The sequence below is a fragment of the Bombyx mori genome, chromosome 5 (assembly GCF_030269925.1).
Source record: "Bombyx mori chromosome 5, ASM3026992v2".
NCBI classification, from domain to species: domain Eukaryota; kingdom Metazoa; phylum Arthropoda; class Insecta; order Lepidoptera; family Bombycidae; genus Bombyx; species Bombyx mori.
The window spans coordinates 10,597,836-10,616,216 of record NC_085111.1 but is presented as its reverse complement, the minus strand read 5'-3'; the positions used below and the strand labels follow the sequence as shown (position 1 = coordinate 10,616,216).

General features: G+C 32.0%; 2 protein-coding genes across 12 annotated transcripts; one reads left to right on the top strand and one right to left on the bottom strand.

Moving 5' to 3' along the window:
- Window positions 1–2,189: 2,189 nt before the first annotated feature.
- Window positions 2,190–12,523, top strand: HSFd (heat shock factor-d). Of its 11 annotated transcripts, NM_001257056.1 has the most exon segments (11): window positions 2,391–2,495; window positions 3,206–3,664; window positions 3,906–4,109; window positions 4,188–4,380; window positions 4,500–5,088; window positions 5,201–5,269; window positions 5,712–5,817; window positions 8,540–8,599; window positions 8,821–8,899; window positions 9,843–9,917; window positions 10,880–11,058. In NM_001257056.1, coding segments are annotated over 11 exon segments (2,118 nt in total).
- LOC101743040 (F-box/LRR-repeat protein 14) lies at window positions 12,519–16,581 on the bottom strand. The gene is made up of 3 exons (XM_038011354.2): window positions 16,427–16,581; window positions 14,489–16,225; window positions 12,519–14,160 (listed from the first exon to the last, which is right to left on the bottom strand). The coding sequence occupies exons 1-3, from the start codon at window positions 16,442–16,444 to the stop codon at window positions 13,915–13,917; spliced, it is 2,001 nt and encodes a 666-aa protein (XP_037867282.2). The 5' UTR covers window positions 16,445–16,581; the 3' UTR covers window positions 12,519–13,914.
- Window positions 16,582–18,381: the final 1,800 nt, after the last annotated feature.

Sequence of the window (18,381 nt, the reverse complement as noted above, 5' to 3'; positions counted from 1 at the left end):
GGTACAGATTCTTTCAGATTCTTGTTCTAGCTCGGGACCGTAGTAAGTACTATTTTTCTAACTGGAAAGGCAAAGGCATCATACCATACATCGTAATCTTTATAATTTATTTTTAATTAAAAATGATAATATGAAGTGAAAGGAAATGAAGTTGGTTAATTTGGAACATAAATCAATTGGCATGAAATTAAATTAGTTGATATAGCATAAAATATAATCTTAGTAAAATGTGGTTATTTACTGAGACTTTTTCGATGGACTTTTTGGAAGATCGCCAGAAGCTACGCCCAGTGGCTATGTATCATTTTCCCACATTTGTACACTTTCACAGATATTAAATAGTTAAAAAGTCACCGTTATTACACATTGAAACCTGATGAAACACTAAATTTAAAAAATAAATCATTTTTCATAACTTGGCTCTTCGCGTTCCCGCCAAAATTTTTGGTTTCATAGATAATACACATAAAGACTGTACTTCACATTCATTCTCTGCATAACTGGAATAGTCTCTTAGGCTTCCAAAAATTAGGTAGGGAAAAAAAGCATTCATCACACTCATAGTCACAACCACATCCCACTATTTTGTAAAATTTCGACATACTTACTTACATACTTGTGTTAAATTCTCACAGGTACATACTAGAATATTTTTTTTATTGCTTATATGGTTGGACGAGCTCACAGCCCACCTGATGCTAAGTGGTTACTGGAGCCCATAGATATCTACAACGTAAATGCGCCACCCACCTTGAGATATAAGTTCTAAGGTCTCAGTATAGTTACAACGGCTGCCCCACCCTTCAAACCGAAACGCATTACTGCTTCACGGCAGAAATAGGCAAGGCGGTAGTACCCACCCACCCGGACTCACAAGAGGTCCCACCACCAGTAATTACGCAAATTATAATTTTGCGGGTTTGATTTTTATTACACGATGTTATTCCATCACCGTGGAAGTCAATTGTGAACATTTGTTAAGTACGTATTTCATTAGAAAAATTGGTACCCACCTGTGGGATTCGAACACCGGTGCATCGCTACATACGAATGCACCGGACGTCTTATCCTTTATGCCACGACAACTTCAAGACAGAAGTTTTGAAAGCCACCATTATCGAAGAAACACTACTTTTATAAATAAATCTTTAGCCAGGCCATACCGTGAGTTCCAAAGGATAAGTAATTAGCGGCGGCCACGATAAGAGGGCTACGAGTAGGTACGCTGTTGAGGCTGAGGCTGTCAGCCTACTGAGTTTCTCGTTGGATTTTCTCAGTGGGTCGCGATTCCGATCCGATGGTAGATTTTGCGAATCACGGCTCTTGCTAGGGCCAGTGCTAGTAAATTCTTTCAGGTTAAACGCATGAGCACACTTACCCGTCCGGGCGTAGCTGAAATAGCTTCTTAAGCTAACAGCGAATAGGTAGTGGGAAAAAGTAGCTTGTTCTACTCTGTTCTAAGTTTGTGTGAAACCTAAAGATATTGTTCGACACCCGAGAGAATGCTAGTATAAAAAAGTAATAAAGAAAATTAATAAATACTTATTTCACGATTTGATCTTGCATTTATTTTTACAATTTACAATTTACGATTTTTCGAATATTATAGTTTTTGTGACCACGAAAACATATAGAATGAGAAATTTATTATTCTTAACATTCGCATTGAATGAAATGTTTATTTTTCCGGAATGTGTAATACTTACTTTGGTTTATAATTAGGTACTAGTTAATTTGTAGATCCGTTGTTTATGTAAAATCTATCATTATGCAATTTCATTTATTAATAATAGGTGTTAATACAGATTATAGACTATCTCTTTGCTACATACAGTAGATTCGATCGGTACATTTGGGTTTTTAAAGTAGTAGCATTTATTTCTTCGTGATAGGCAGCTGCAGTACAAATATCAGAAAATCTTATTGTTGTTACCTAATTATTGCATCGGCGTCAAATTCATAGTTTTTGTTTGGCGTTATTAGTATCTATTTAGCTATAGGTAAGGAGTTACTACGTGTTTTTCTAGTTTCATTATACAAAAAGGCTGAAAACTTTTCCCAGATATGGGGAATAATAATTGAGTACTTTAATGACTTTTTTCTCAAAATGTTAAAAAAACTGGAGTATTTATATTTTTTTGTTGGTCGCCTGGTTTGATTATTGACGTCTCTGTGCTGTAGTTTGTATGTGTTACACCAGCTATGTAGTTACGTAAAAATTGCGTTAGTGTGCGTTGTAATCTTTTCGGAATATTTTAGTTGTGTGTGTTTATAATTAAAATGGCGATCTGAGCAGTGTATTGCCGAACTTGATAATTTTCTTAAAAAATACCGTGAGATAATTTGAAGACTTTACATTTTATGTGATTTCAGTAGAATTTATTTAAAAAATGCGTTCCGTTGTCGAAATTGGGGCAAGTGTCCCTGCGTTTCTTGGGAAACTGTGGAAATTGGTTAATGATTCTGAAACAAATCAATTGATATCTTGGAGTCCGGTTAGTAATTTTGTTATTAGACTTATGTTCTATTAAATATAGTATTGGTATTAAATCAGTGACCTGTGATGTGAAAATAAATGTAAGTGTTAAATTTTAGTAAAAAAGTCCAATAAACACAACCTTTAATGAATCAAGTTGACATTCGGCCGTAAAAATCTGATAAATAAATAGTTACAAGTCACGTTTCATGCCATGCTCTCGGGCTCTGATGAATTTATTATGGACAAGTCGTTTAACTTTCACCCGACATGAGAAATAACTACGATACACATATTAAAATGTAAAAATGTTTTGTTGTTATTAAAACTAAATACATAATTATGCATATACTTTACGAATATATTATTATTTTGGCCAAAATCAGAAATATGTAAATCTTAAAATAACAACGAAATTTTAAAGATTTCGCAAAATAAGCTTGAACTAAACTAGGGAGAATTTAAAAACATTAATCTTCCTTGAAGTAACAACTGTGCAAAGTTTTATCACAAATTGATGAATAGTACAGTAATGCATATGTTTCAAACACAAACATTTATTTTCACAAAGTAAATATGCAGAAAGATTTCTTAAACGTGTGGAACTTTTTGTTGTTTTGTGTTCTTGTTACATTGAAGTGAAATTCATGTTATTGAATACCTTGTTATTATTTGCTGTTATAAAATGCCTGTTTCAATTATTTAAAGTTAATTATTTTTAACTTTTAGGGTGGAAAGACGTTTGTCATAAAAAATCAGGCAGATTTTGCTAGAGAACTTTTACCACTGTACTACAAACACAACAATATGGCAAGTTTTATAAGACAACTTAACATGTATGGATTTCATAAAATAACATCTGTTGAAAATGGCGGCTTGAGATATGAAAAAGACGAAATAGAGTTTTCGCATCCCTGTTTTATGAAAGGACATGCATATTTGTTGGAACATATTAAAAGAAAAATTGCAATTCCAAAATCTGTTGTAACAAGCAATGAAAGTGGTGAAAAAATTTTGTTAAAGCCTGAGCTTATGAATAAAGTTTTAGCTGATGTGAAACAAATGAAAGGAAAACAAGAAAGCCTCGATGCCAAATTTAGTGCAATGAAACAAGAGAATGAAGCACTATGGAGAGAAGTCGCTATTTTGCGGCAGAAGCATATCAAACAACAGCAAATAGTGAACAATGTAAGTATTCAGTAATATCTTTAAATTATGGATGTTGAAAGTATTGATACAGTGGGTAAAGGGATATACATAAAAATAACAAAACAATTTGTAGGTTTGGATGTATCCCCACCATTGCTAACATCTATGAAACAATAAACTTATTAGTAGAGTATTTAATGATTATTATTATTATTATTATTGTTTTCTCATAATTTAATGTCAAAATGAATTTTTATATTAATTTTGATTTATATTTCAGCTCATTCAATTTTTGATGTCATTGGTGCAACCAGCAAGACCCCCTAATACTAACGGCAATAATGTTGGAGTCAAGAGACCATATCAGTTGATGATAAATAATGCCGCTCATAATTCTGCCACTGAAAGCTCTTATCCAGGAAGATTAAAAAATATTAAGCTAGACAAGGATCCTTTATTGGAGGAGATAAGTGATGAAAATTTGGTTCGTATTTTGCCTGTTTAATATGAATAATGACTTTATATACTACAGACCAAATTAAAAACTAATGTTTTTTTTCAGGAGGATGGACCTACAATACATGAATTGGCACATGATGACATACTGCAAAATGAATCCTCCCAAGATGCCATTGACCCTACATTCTTTGTAGCTACAGATTTGAATAATATCACTGATAATCAAAATGTAGCAAACCCATTATCCAATATTCAATACCATGTCACCATGGAAGACGGTGATGATATTGAATCAGGTAATGATAAAAGTCAAATTTGTGATTTACGTCCTTAAGCCACCTTTCTCATATTTTAGCCAATGTATTCTCGATGTGTAATGTATTAAATGTGTTTAATGGTATTCTTAAATCAACAGGAGGCAATAAAATCGCATATCCTGTCAAGAGTAATAGACTACGATTCAATGAGGATTTGCCAGTAATTACTTCCCCATCTCCAACTCAGGGTAAACCTTCATCACCTTTAAACCAGAGTCCAGCGATTAATAATGTATTTACGATTACACCAAGCACTTCAAAGACCAAACCTCGTATCAAGACTACTAGTTCCAATACTAGAAGCTTAATATCTCCCAGCAGTTTCAACCCGTCTGCTGATTTTAAGCTTCCAGCTGAAATATTTGCAAGTGATGATTCTGTAAGTGATGTGGGGATACTGACTGCTGAGGAAACAGGAATAGAAAATATACTTCAGGATGTTGATGAGGACCCAATGGTATCTTCAACTAAAGACAAAATGTTGGGTGGTATTAACATAAAAGTAGAAAAAGTAAATGAAGGACTTAAACCTTCCAAAAAGTCTAAGAAGTCCAATAAAGACGACACACAGAACATTAACTTAGCGGCAATCAAGACTGAGCTTCAAGATGATTTTGATTGGAACAATATGACTCTTGCAACAGTGAACAATAATACGAACAACAAAATAAACAGATTCCAAACAAGGTAAAGTAATAAAACTTATCAAATATATAGCTTTAAAAAACCTAGTTGTGGTACTGTCAGTCTTGTTTTTAAAAAAAAGTATCAATTGCATTAATGTGATTTCGATATTCAGGAATAGGAGAGATAACATCAGCAAAAATTGGGAAGAATACTCTTCTCATTTTGGAACAAATTCTAACAAGTATGTGTAACTCATGATAATTATTTTGAATAACAAACATATCAATAATATTCTACTACTACAAATAAATATTTATTGAAATTCTAATTCTCCTAACACAAAAAAAACGTTGAGTTAATGTAAAATATTGTTTTATTCCACAAAATACCTTTAAGGAAACCTAAAAGAAAAAAGGGATATTTAAAAAAAAAATTGCTGAATTGTGCTTACTCTATGTCAAGTTGTTACCTATAGGAACCCTATTATAATGAGAATGCTCTATTATCAATCTTCTTCTGAATCTATTAGTGATTGTTAGTTTGTGTGGAGTTACAGATTGATCTCAAAGTTGTTTGCTTAACAATAGATATAATACAACCAATACATACAGATCATACATGTAATACAAGACTAAAGTAATAAAAATTATATAAAAGTAATCCAATTTTGTGTGAAATTTCAGGAATGACCTTGACGATCATTTAGACGCAATGCAATCGGACCTTGAATCGTTAAGAGAACTACTGCGAAGCGACAGTTATGCTTTGGATACTAATACTTTAATGGGGGTATGATTTTTTTGTCCATAATAGATTTAAAAAAAAAAAGGTTCTAGCGGCATATGCAGATACTTTATATTATAATAATTATGGTTGATTACTTTTATTATGTTCAGTTATTGTAGTTTCCACAAAATAATTTTTATAGAAAAAAATTGTTGCGAAATTGTGTGGTTTTGTTGTGTAGCTACTGTTAACGCACACATACAAACGGGACTATTAGACAGGCCGACGCGACGTAAACATTAGCATTTGTTTTCGTAAGGTTGGTAGTGCTGCGAAAGTCACGTTGCAGGCAACGTGTTGCGACCGCGTGTAGCGCCTTGTGCCTTGATCACAGACAGTCGGCACGCACACTACCATAATCAGTTGTGTGATTGTATTTGGACCGGTATAGAGATGGCGTTAATGGTTGAATTTATTTATCTGTTAACTGGTAATTGATAAAAAAAATTACCGATATTTTTATTGGTTGAAAATACCGGTAAATCTTTTCGTTGAAAAACTAATTTTGCTAATGTTAAACTTGAATGGTAGAGTTTCTTACATTTATTTTCGATTCAGTGAACTTTAGAAGCTACAGGCTTAGGGCTAATTAGCTTAACTAATTAGTACGAAATGATTAGTGGGAAAAACTCTTTACAAATTTTCCACCACGGCGGTGCGCTGGTTCAATATTTTTGAATTGATTTTTCTTACAATAATTACACATTGCAATTTTTTCCGCTCCCAAGCACTTTCCGAAATGATCCCATATTTCTGCATATAAATTAGATATACACTTTAAAAATCCACAACAACAAAGTAAGCAAAGTCTCAAACACACAAAAACAAAGTCAAAACACACAAACACAAAGTACAAATCTCTTAAAATACAAAAACACAACTTTACCAAAATAATAGAAAAGATGCACTGAGCCGCCAAAATGTCAAGTACCAAACAAAATATTACGTTTAAAAAATCAACCAATCGCGTCATCTTCGCGTTCGGTAAAAATATCGTTTCATTTCAATTTTTTAACGAAAAAAATTATCATTAACTGTAAAATACACCAACTTAAATATTGTGCTTTATTTTGAGGGGTATAGAGCATACAATGAAATCATAAAATTCAATATTTTTTACATGATAAGTTGAAAACATCTGCAAGGCGAAAATGAATCTTACCTGTTGAAATAAAGTTGAAACTTGTATAAATATAATTTCCAATAATTGCCTATGCCACTACACGCAGTGTTTTTGTAAAACGGTATTTTTAACCGTTTTGGGTAATTTTATTTATCGAATAGAAGTGTTAATTTTTTTTACCGGTAAATTTATTGGTTAATGGTTATATTAGCCACCTCTAGACCGGTATATTATTAAGTGGCTTGGCAACTTCGTATTCGTAAACATTGCGAGAGGGAAGGTGTTGTTGTCGGATGCCGGCTGTCGATCGTCTACAGCGTGAAATTGTGTGATATTAATTTATTGCACGTATTCCATGTTTGGAATAAATTTAATTGTTTCTCACTTCTTCACTTCATTTTTACTTAAATTGAATATGCAATTGAATTACTAAAAATCTAAAAAGAGATGATAAGGAATCTGTAATAATGATATCGAGGGGTAAAGAAAGGCTATTTGGTTTAAGTGACATTTTTGCAACTTTACGGAAGAGCCAATTGAAGTTTAAAATATGGAAAAAATTATAGCAGAAAAACTTCTTCACCTATTTGAATGGAGTAAGCTTAATCGAAGTTTAAATTAAAAACATCTAACTGTTGATGCTAAAACCAAATAAAACGCAATTTTAATCAATGATAAATGTCGCATATTAAGCACAATATCGCTTATTAAACCAAATAGTCTTTCTCCCCTCGATGTGTTATTATTATAATGCAACGTGGAGCATGTAAATTTTGACTATGAACAGTTGGCCACGACTGGGTTTTTCCTTTGAAGTTATGGCATAAGATGCGTGGCAGGCCCGTCGTTCTATCCTGACACAATATAATTATTTAGTTGAAGAAGACTCCAGAGTATCGTCATACGAATAATGGTGTTTGCTTCAATCGAATAAGCAGTGAAGTGCGTCATAGCTAAATTTGAACTTAGTCTCGCAATCAATTGACATCGTTATCGTTTGATAACAACGAAAATTTGATAGAACCGATTTATTAGTAAATATTGTATATAATAAGTAACGTATGATATAAATTCGAAGAGGTAAAAATGGAACCAGTGATTTTTCTCGTGCGTTCAATTGTATTCAATTTGAGTATGTCGGTCAGATATTAGATTGAATTGGTCAATGGGAGTATCGCCTATAAAGAAGTTATGGTATCCGCGAGAACTTGTAGTTTGGATACTTAATTAAATATTTTCATTCTGCTTGATGACCAATATCGAGAATACGTTTTTTTGTCACCATTCTGAGATTGTTCTTGATTCAGTCGTTGGTGATGGATTTTACGGCAAAGACATCATCCCGTTCATGAATCTTGTATCATTTTTAGTAGGAAATTTATTGAACTTGAATAAGTAGTCAAAAATACACATACATATATGTACTGCAGTCGTGACAATTTTATAACCATAATAAATATGTGTCGAACTTTAAGACTTTCAGATGTCCTGTTCTTGAAATTGTACACAATATGCAAATAATGTTGATGCCACAAAGCTGCACTTTTTTTGTAATGTACCTACCTACATTGATGTTTTTATAACAAATGAATGTGTTAACAGACGGCCGAACAAAATGATGTACGAGATGAAATCAATAGGTTCCGTTTTCACCCTTTCGAGGTAAGATACCTAAAAAACAGGACACTATAGGCATAGACGTAATCCCCATTTTCAGTTAGAAAGTGCACTTTACTGATATTATTGAATTGCGTAATGTCCAGTCAAAAGGCACACCGCTTTGGTAAGATTTAATATATCTCTTTGTTAGGGAAAACTTTGGGAATGAATTTGGTCAACTCATGATTCTTTAAACGATAATTATACATCTTATGCGATTTCAGTTATTCGGATCGGACGATCCATTTTACGGCTTATCGTACAACCCCGCCGACGAAAGGGCGAAAACATCTAACAATGTTGGTAAGTAAACACAAAAATTTTCTAATCACAACTATGATTTTATTTGGCAATTTGAAATTTCACTAAAAATCCTGTCAACACACACAACACGCAGCTAGCTTTCCCAATTGTGACTCAGCTGTCTAGGTTTCACACAACTCGACATATCTGAAGAATGTCGAGTTCCAGTTGCGTGACTTCGCTGTGGACCTTACGAGGAAACCGACAGACGACCGATAAACGTGTCCATGATTAAACATTATTTGACTCTGACAGTGAGTTGCTTCATTCATTGAACATAAGTAATTGTTTCCAATCAATAAATAGCTCATCCAGTTGATTAAACCTCAGGTTTCATTACAACATAATATGGTTTTAGTTATTACAAGTTTATGTTAATTGTAGATACAACCAAACAGTATCCGATGATTGATTTTGATTGGCTGATTGGTAACAGCGAAGCCTCACCAGCAAAATAGAAAGCTGGCTTTCTTCATTGTCAAGATGTTTGCACTGGTGTGCACGTCCAGTACTCGTTCTCGTCATGTGTTGGATGTACTCGGTAAAGGGTTAAGGATAGTCATGCGAAGAGGTTACCTAATGGTGTTGCAGCAAAAGTGACATTGTAAATCTATGTTCGGTAATTGTTGGCGAATAACAACGGATGGGGTAGTCGACTAGCGGCGTGTTTATTATTAAAGTATCATAGACTTAGTGATGATAAAAATAGAATGAACTTAGAAAATAAATTTGTGGTACAAGTTATTCAATTTTACCGTAAGGATTAAATGGATACTAAAATTGTTATTAAAATGAAACAAAAACACAATACGAAGCAACTACACGGTGATCACGTTTGTTGCGACATTTTATCTGATTACTTTACCTAATCTGACAACAATAATAGTATACTTTACCATAATATGTCGTGTATAAATTTGTAATATTCTGTTATTAATTAAAGCAAAGAAGCAGAAAGGTGATATATCGAATCTGTGCAGTGACGAGAACCGTGCCGAGCAGTTTATAGAAGACGATGGTAGTAACCATATCTTTTATATAACGCTGATGTAGTATTTTGAATAAATTATTGCAATTTTGCACAGTTTACAAGTAGAAAATGAATGCCCAGTTTGTACAGCTACAAAAAATATCGGCTGCTTTCCTAACCTCTGCTCGTCACTCGCCAATTGATAAAGAGAACAAGCACAACTGGCAGTATTTGTTTATTTTCAAACTGTTACAAACTAGTATATTTACTATATACATTCTATATTTTTGGTAATTTTTTTCACTTTCAACAATTTTTTTAGATAATACTAGCAGTTGTGTAATTATTCTGGGTATTAAGTAGTTTGGAAGTATATATTGTACGTAGTATATCGATATCACTGAAGTAGCTGATTATAAATTTATTTAATTGTAGATTTCTTGTAATGATTGAAAAAAATACAAAAATATATATATAAAGGAGCATTCTGATTACCATTGCTTAGCTAGGCTCCTACTTTAATGTAGTCTATTTAATATTAAAATTTAAGTTGATATTTAGGTATATATTATAACATAGAGTAAAAGTAAATTGTTACAAAGTGGATTTAGAACTCCTATTAGTAATAAGATTATATTTTGCTCTCATATATTATTGTGTTGTGGTATAAAATCCTTTTACAATTTTATCATAATGCTTCTATTACTGCATGAATATTTTATTTGTTTATACAATTATATTTTGTCTACAAATTGAATGACTTAGGATTTAAGTTCAGTTTGCGGCTTTTTTTTTTTAAATTCATTATTACATTGTATTTCCCCTTATGTGGATTTTGTTTATTTGCGATCTATATAATGTTATATCTGCTGCTCGAGCTATACACAGCTTGCAATGAGTTAATTTTCATCTGCAATACCATTGCAGTTTATTATAAGACAAGAAGCTTCACAGAAGACATCACCGATACAATTCCTATTATTTAATTAAACATTTTGGGAACGTTTCAGTTGAAGGGAATCAGCTTATCTCGTATACAGGAAATATTCCAGACTTTGAGGATATAAATATGCCAGATTTAGAGAGTGAAAACTCTCAGGAAGGTTGTTTATCACCTGAAGTCAGCAGCTCGACGCTCAATACTCCTCAGGTGCAGGTCAGATCACCTTCCTTTAATCTCAAACCATGAAGCAAGGTTAACTGGAAACACCTCATGAGAAGCGGTCTTCAAAAAAGTGACACAATGTCAATTATGAACTAAAGTATAATAGTGATGAGTGTGTTGAAAATAACGGACTAATAACATGGGTATGTGGGAAAATGTTCAAGACTGTTCTCAATGTATTATGGGTATATCTTGTAATATTTTACCAATACAGCATCTTATATTATTATTGCTTAAACGGGAAACGTTTTAGCAGTTTTGTATTGTATTACATAGTTTTTCTGTTTGATAGAATTGCGATTTCTCTTTAATCAGCTAATGAATTAGTATTGTAGTGTGTACGTACTGCGTAATAACGTGATAACTCTCAATAAATTGCTGCTTTGGTGCCTTAAAATAAAGATTATATAATATCAAACTTTATATGAGTAGTCTGTAGAAATATAAAAATATGTCAAGTTTACAATATCCAGTAGCAATGTGTACATTTTGTATTATAATATGTAACTATGTAAAGCTTTTGTATTCATAGCGTTTGACAAAACAGCAAAACTTCAGTGTGTAGATAAGGATTAACTTTAGTAGCAATTTCACTTATACAAATTTGTACATATGTATCCATAGTGTAAATTAACTGCGCGGTAAGATTGCCTCGTATTTGAAAGTCGACAGCTGCAAAGCTTCACAAAAAGAACTGATGATTGTTGTTCGATGTCTAAAGAATTATTTTTGTTTGTTATACAATTGTGATTTATTTTAGTTTTTTTTTGCAGTATGACTGCCGATTTGTTTAAAAAAGTACCATTCGCATAAATATATTTATATACAAAATAATGTATTTAGTTAGCATACCAGGGTTTGTATGTGCGATGATGGTAAATATTAATAAAAAACCCAAAATGTAATTTGGCACAGGAAAATATTTTTTTGTTGTTAAAATGAAACTGAATGTTATCAAATGTGTATTTATTATAAATACGTTTTAAACGTTCATAACCTGCACTGCCTATACGTTGTATGAAATCAGTAAAAGTATTATGTGCATTTTTATTCACCCCATGCTCGTTAAGAGCTTCTCCTTTTTCAAAGGCAGTAATAATAATTTATGTGGTGATTTTCATCCAAGCACATCATTGATCAATCTGGTCTCGAACCCAAAGTTAATTTTAATACATGTTTTTCAAGCTATTAAATATTTTTATATTAACATTGCATTATAACCTAAATAAATGTGCTATTCCAGATTTAGTCCATGAAAAATTTATTTCTATGCAAATCTGTTATGTTTAGACCCTGATTATCTACATTTGTTATTGTGATGATGATTACTATTTTACAACTCGCGTATAAAAATTAAGACTAAAATAAAATTTGTCTATAGGAACAAAGTAAGATAACATAAGCTATCCTTAAGAAATATATCTTATATCATTATTGATAAGTTATTTTTAAATTGAATGTAATATGAGTATTAAAAAAAAACATTTTACCATTTAGTTTCATTTTATTAGTATATATTCAATTTTGTACTTGCAAGGGATATTTTATCACAGATACACTTTGATTTCACTTGTAAATATAAAATCATTTTAAGCTTACATTTTATACAAGCATCAAACAAAATGTGTAAACCTATTTTCCAAATAAATATTAATTTACAAATGTACATAAAGTAAATAATATATTTTCATTTAATCACATCATTGGTGGTTTTTTATTAGAAAATTCATCAAGCTGCACGCAATCGTCATCTACCATTAACATTGTCAAGCCTTGCTAACAAAGTATCGTAGGTATTCTCAGCAGCAGATCCAAAACACAGTAGCGGTAGAGACCTATTGCTTGAGACGCTTAAATTATAATGTGCTGGGCACAAACCCAAAGTACATTCAGTCAAAAAAGTATCGGAAATAGATGCATTTGTTTATGGTTCCGAATTCAGGTTTTTGTTATTTTTGTTGTTGCTAAAATTTAGATTAAATTGGCACAACTGTTTGGCGTGGCGTGTTGCATAGTTATTTAGAATAAGTACAGTGCTGTTTATAGTCACATCACATCAAATGTGTATTGCGAATTTCATAATGAACAAAAACCTAGAACATAGATTTTCCCTAAAATTTTGTATCGCAAATGAAAATTCATGTACGGAATCACTGAAAATGTTACGGAAGACTTTGAATAGCCTTCAAAGACACGTGCTTATGAGTTGTACAAAGCGTTCAAAATCGGTCTAGTATAATGACAGATTTTCCTCGCTCTGTTAGGCCACGAACGTTTACAATTGAACTTAACATCGCAAAGGTGAAGGTAATTGTGACTCAAAACCATTAAGTTTGAAAGAGATAGCCTCCGAACTCATGAGCCGATCCGTACCATTTTAAATACCGCAATCACTCGGGTATGAAACATGTTGCCGCTCGGCTAGTTCCAAAAGACCACTAACAAACTACGCCAAAGTCAATCAAGTCACGTTGATGTTTTTTTTGACTATCGCGATGCTGTGCACTCGGAATTTTTGCCGGAAGGTCAAGCGGTAAATAAAGAATAATATTTGAACCATAAGGGGCGTTAAATAGAGCAAATTCAGCGAAAAGGGCCAGATTTGTGAAAAGAAAATTCTTGGATTTTGCACCATGTTAAATGCACTTTCGCATTGTGAATGAATTTTTGACCAAAAACTGCAAAAAACCATCGAGCAAACACCACCACAGCAACCACCACATTATTGATCTTTTCCTGGTACTTTTCTGACAGAGTAATATTGTGTAGTGTATACTTTTATAATCCACTCATTCATTTTTAAAAGCAATTTTAGTAATTAATATCTTACACATAATACAACATGTTTTAAAAATCTTTAAATAAGATCTCTTGAAGGTTTTAGTGTAAACGAAGTTTTCTCATTAAGGCAGGAAGGAATGCTGGTGCAGGCGAACGTTGCTTTACATCATCTGTTACATATGGTCCAGGTTTGGTCATCAACACAGTGTGGAGGGTAGGTAAACTTCCAATAGAGCAAGCAAGTTCTGGTGACATATTCCTGCAGCCTTGTACATCCAAAAATTTTAATTTCTCGCAATAAGATCGGACATATTCCAGTGTCTTGTCTGTTAATTGATTGCATCCCTACAAAACAAATGCAAAGTATTTAGTAAATCGATCAAATGAAGAAATTCGTTAAATTTATATTGGCTGTAAAATAATATACATGTTTAATTTCTTCTGAATTTTTAATGCTGTGCTGTTTTGCAGCTCAATGCATAAATAATTATTATAACATTAATGAAGTCGCCCATTTTGAGATATGAGGGTGAAGTCTCAATTGTATTGTAACTGATGACCACATATTTCTAACCATAATACATGACTTTTTTGAGGCAGAATTTAAGCAATAAATTTATATACTATGTTCATTTTATAACTACATTTTAAAAATGTAATAGACATTATTTACCCTTAATTCCAGTTGTTTTAACCTTTTCAATTGTTGAACAATTTCTTTGACAGCATGATCATTTAAGTTATAGCAGTCATTGAGATTGATATATTCAATACTCTGACAATTCTTAACTAAATGCTCAACACCTTGGTGTGTTATTTGTTGACATCTGCTAATGTTCAAATTGATAAGTTCTTTAAAATTAAAGGCATAAGTAAGGCTAACATCTGTAATTCTGTTGCATCCACTCAAATCCAAATCACGCAGACCCTTGAGCCTTGCAAGTGAATAGCCCGTATAGGAATTTGTTGATATCTTCTCACACATACGCATTACATCACGCTTGCGTTTGGCATCACGAACAATCTCTTCTTCGGCTCTGGATCCTAAATATATCCTTGGTAATGTTGGTTCTGTATTATAATTGGATTCTATCGGTCCATCATCATTTGTTTCAGTTTCTATTTTCCCCATACCAGTTAAACCAGCATCAGAGACTTTATCACAGTGGCTAATTTTTAATACTTTAAGAAATGCTTGATTCTTAAATATTACTTGGATTGATGTATCAGTAACTGCATTAAAACAATAACTCAAGTCTAATGCACGTAAGTTTGGTAATTTTTCAGAGATCATTATGAGGCCTGTTTGATCTAAATTTAGAGAATGTATATCTAAATCTTCTAATACCACATTTACTTCAGCACATATACCTTTACATAATCCATCCTTAGTCAACAGTTCGCACTGAGAGATGTTTAATGATTTTAATTTAATTAATTTACCCAACTCTGCAATACCTAAATCAGTCACAGCTCGACATCTTTGAATATTGAGGTTTTCTAAGTTGACTAGATTTTTACAAATATATACAAGGGACTGATCTGTAACTCTAGTACACAGTCCAATATCAAGTTCCTTTAAGAAGATCTGGTGGCTTGTAAGTGATAAAATGCCTGTATTAGTGAGTTGATCACAAGCATGCACTTCCAGTGATTCTAATTGAAGATTTTTTATCTCTGATAAAGTTTTAAGAGCAGCACCATCAATTAGTGTATTAGAAAACAACAGTCGTTTTATTTTGTCAGCTCTGGAGATTATCATTTGATGAATAAAATGAAAAGTTAAAACACTCTCTGATGGATTCTGAAAAATGTCTGTTCCATTTGGATAGAACTTTTTGACAAGACCTAGATGAAATTGTAGAGAACATCCAGATAGATTAAGTTCCTCTAATCCAGGAGATGCTGATATAAATCTATTAAATAAAGCATCAGTTAAGTACTGATTTCCAGATAAGCTGAGACATTTCAAATGTTCAAGTTTAGTAACTAAAAGACCTTCTGTTTTTCCTTCAAGCAATCGACCAGACATAAATAGTTCTTTGCAACTCTTAATGTGCAGCTCTTTTAAATTAGTACAATTTTGTAAAATATGAACAAATACCTTTTCATTTACATCACAGCTTGTCAGAGATAAACATTTTATGTTTTCTCCTATTTTGATCCAAAAATCATTTAACTTGCTTGATAATTCGACTTCGTTGAAAAAAAAGTTATGGTATGATGTAAAAGAATTTTCAAATATTTGGATTGGTGATGAGTTTTCATCATTAATTACTGATTTATAAAATATAACTACTTTGTTTTTCAGAAAATGTTGATCATTTGCTGCTATATACCACGAACGACATGTTTCACTCGCTGATTTTCGATCAGATTTTGGGAGAAATCTTAATAAATACACTAAAATCTGGAAATGGAAACAGAGACATCAAAAATGTTATTCAACGATCCACAACAACAATAAATTTTAGTAATCTTGCGAACGAAAATTCCTTGTAATAAGATATCATTAAAATCACGTGAAAAATATTATGTAAAGGTGAACAAAGGAAAATAACTTTAAACTACAATTGATTCTATAATCTTAGTAATAAAATGTAATCATTACCTCATAGGGAAGTTCCATTTTAAATTTTTTCAATTAATTTACGCACAGTTTCTGTTACATGTGTATTGCTAATTTAATAAATATTTCATTTTAGTGCTCATATTTTGTAGCACTTCCTTCGTCCTTGACTTTGACTGACATATATTAAATATTAAGGTATTATCTCAGTGTATTATCTATGCTAGCGATAGACATTGACAATATTGACATTTCAATTTCAAAAGTTGAGTAGGTACGGTAGCTGAATCATAGACCTATATATCGTAAACCTTAGGTTTCTTACTTATCAATTTATATTTTACTCAATGAATGTTTCACTCGATCATGGCTACTATTATTCGATCTTTAGTAGTTTGTTTGTAAGAACACATACCACATAGTCGTAGGTTGTTAATATCGTGTTCCGTTTAGGCTTATTACTGTCTGTAATCTATGCAATAATGATAGGATGGTAATAGAAGACTTTTTGGCGGGAACGCGAGGAGTGAAGTTGTGTGATTTGTTTTATTTTGTCTATTTAGTGTTTCTTCAGGTTTAAATGTGTAATAATGGTGGTTTATTAACCGTTTAATATCTGTGAAAGTGCACAAATGTGGGAAAATGAAACAAAGCTGCTGGACGTAACTTCTCGTGTTCCTCCAAAAAGTCCACTGAAAAAATCTCAGTAAATGACCACCATTTTACTGCGATTATATTTCATCCCATATCATTTCGTTTCATTAAATTTCATCCCAGTTGATTAATGTCTCAAATTAATCATCTTCATTTCATTTCACTCCATATTATCATTTTTCATAAAATTAAGAATTTAAAGTAAAATAAGACATGACTTAAAGGTCTTAGTTACCAGGTCATAAAATCTCTTAAAAAAAAAAAAATGGTAATAGAAGGTGATGTTAGAATATAACTTACCAACAGTAATTATGCAAATTTTATAAATGTTTGGTGTTTGATTTTATTATACAACGCTAGAACTTCATCTTCGTAAACAAAATGCCACTATTTAAATCCAGGTCTAAAAATTAATTTTCATTTATTACAATATATTATTATGTACTTTGCTATATGAGAAGTATTGAGAAGTGAATTAGAGCGGAATGGAGTGAAGACGATTTATTTGAAATTGATAATAGGATGAAATGGAATGGAATAAAACGAGATGAGATAAGATGAAATAAAATGAAATAATATCTCAGTTTAATAGTGGGGGTAATAAATTGAGACATAAATAGATTTTTTTGCAAGAATCCAAAAAGTCACGTTTAGTAGTTTCTTTAATTTTTTCCACCTTTAAGTATTTGTGCTATGCAATTATTAACTCACCGCATATGTATGATATAATCATTTGAATTTAAAGAAACAATTAATAAACCAATTAATTCACATAACTTTTTGAGGCGTAGAATCAAGATTTACTATATTGTCCGTTTGATCTGCTAAGAAATCGTTAAGGATCAGGACAGTAAATATATAAGCAGACCTATCCAGATTGTGCAGTACTATTGATAATTTATTGTTTCATTACTCTTAATTTAGACCTGTTTGAGGTGCTATTTTGAATTAGTGCTCACTAGTTGTTTCTCTGAACAACTCAAAAGCGTTGTGTGTAAACTGTTTATCAAAGAATTTTCGGAGACCCAACTAAATTTAACAGCAACTCTTCAGGCATCAAGCATGCAAAACTGGCTAGTCGCTAAGCATTGTATCGCTAGGCGTCGGGCATGAATGGCCCTATATTCTATGGGAGTTATTTAGAATAGCTTTAATATTTTTTATTCTACACATTTTATTTAAATAAGTTTGATTTTAAATATTCTAGACATTTTATACGTTCGTATAACGTTTGGTTGGTCCAACATAGCATAGGTACCTGGTTTAATGAAATCTTTGTGATAGATGTTTTGACCCAACTATAGTAGAATTGAGGCCTATAAAATCAAAGGCAGCTAAACGCT

What these genes read in the sequence shown, in the direction of transcription:
- HSFd (XM_012693657.4), top strand. Translation starts at nt 2,391, where the DNA reads ATGCGTTCCGTTGTCGAAATTGGGGCAAGTGTCCCTGCGTTTCTTGGG. An exon ending in AATTGATATCTTGGAGTCCG is followed by an intron (nt 2,496 to 3,205) that starts GTTAGTAATTTT and finishes TTTAACTTTTAG; the next exon opens with GGTGGAAAGACGTTTGTCAT. An exon ending in GCAGTTTATAGAAGACGATG is followed by an intron (nt 9,918 to 10,879) that starts GTAGTAACCATA and finishes GGAACGTTTCAG; the next exon opens with TTGAAGGGAATCAGCTTATC.
- LOC101743040 (XM_038011354.2), bottom strand. An exon ending in TAAAACAACTGGAATTAAGG is followed by an intron (nt 14,161 to 14,488) that starts GTAAATAATGTC and finishes TTTGTTTTGTAG; the next exon opens with GGATGCAATCAATTAACAGA.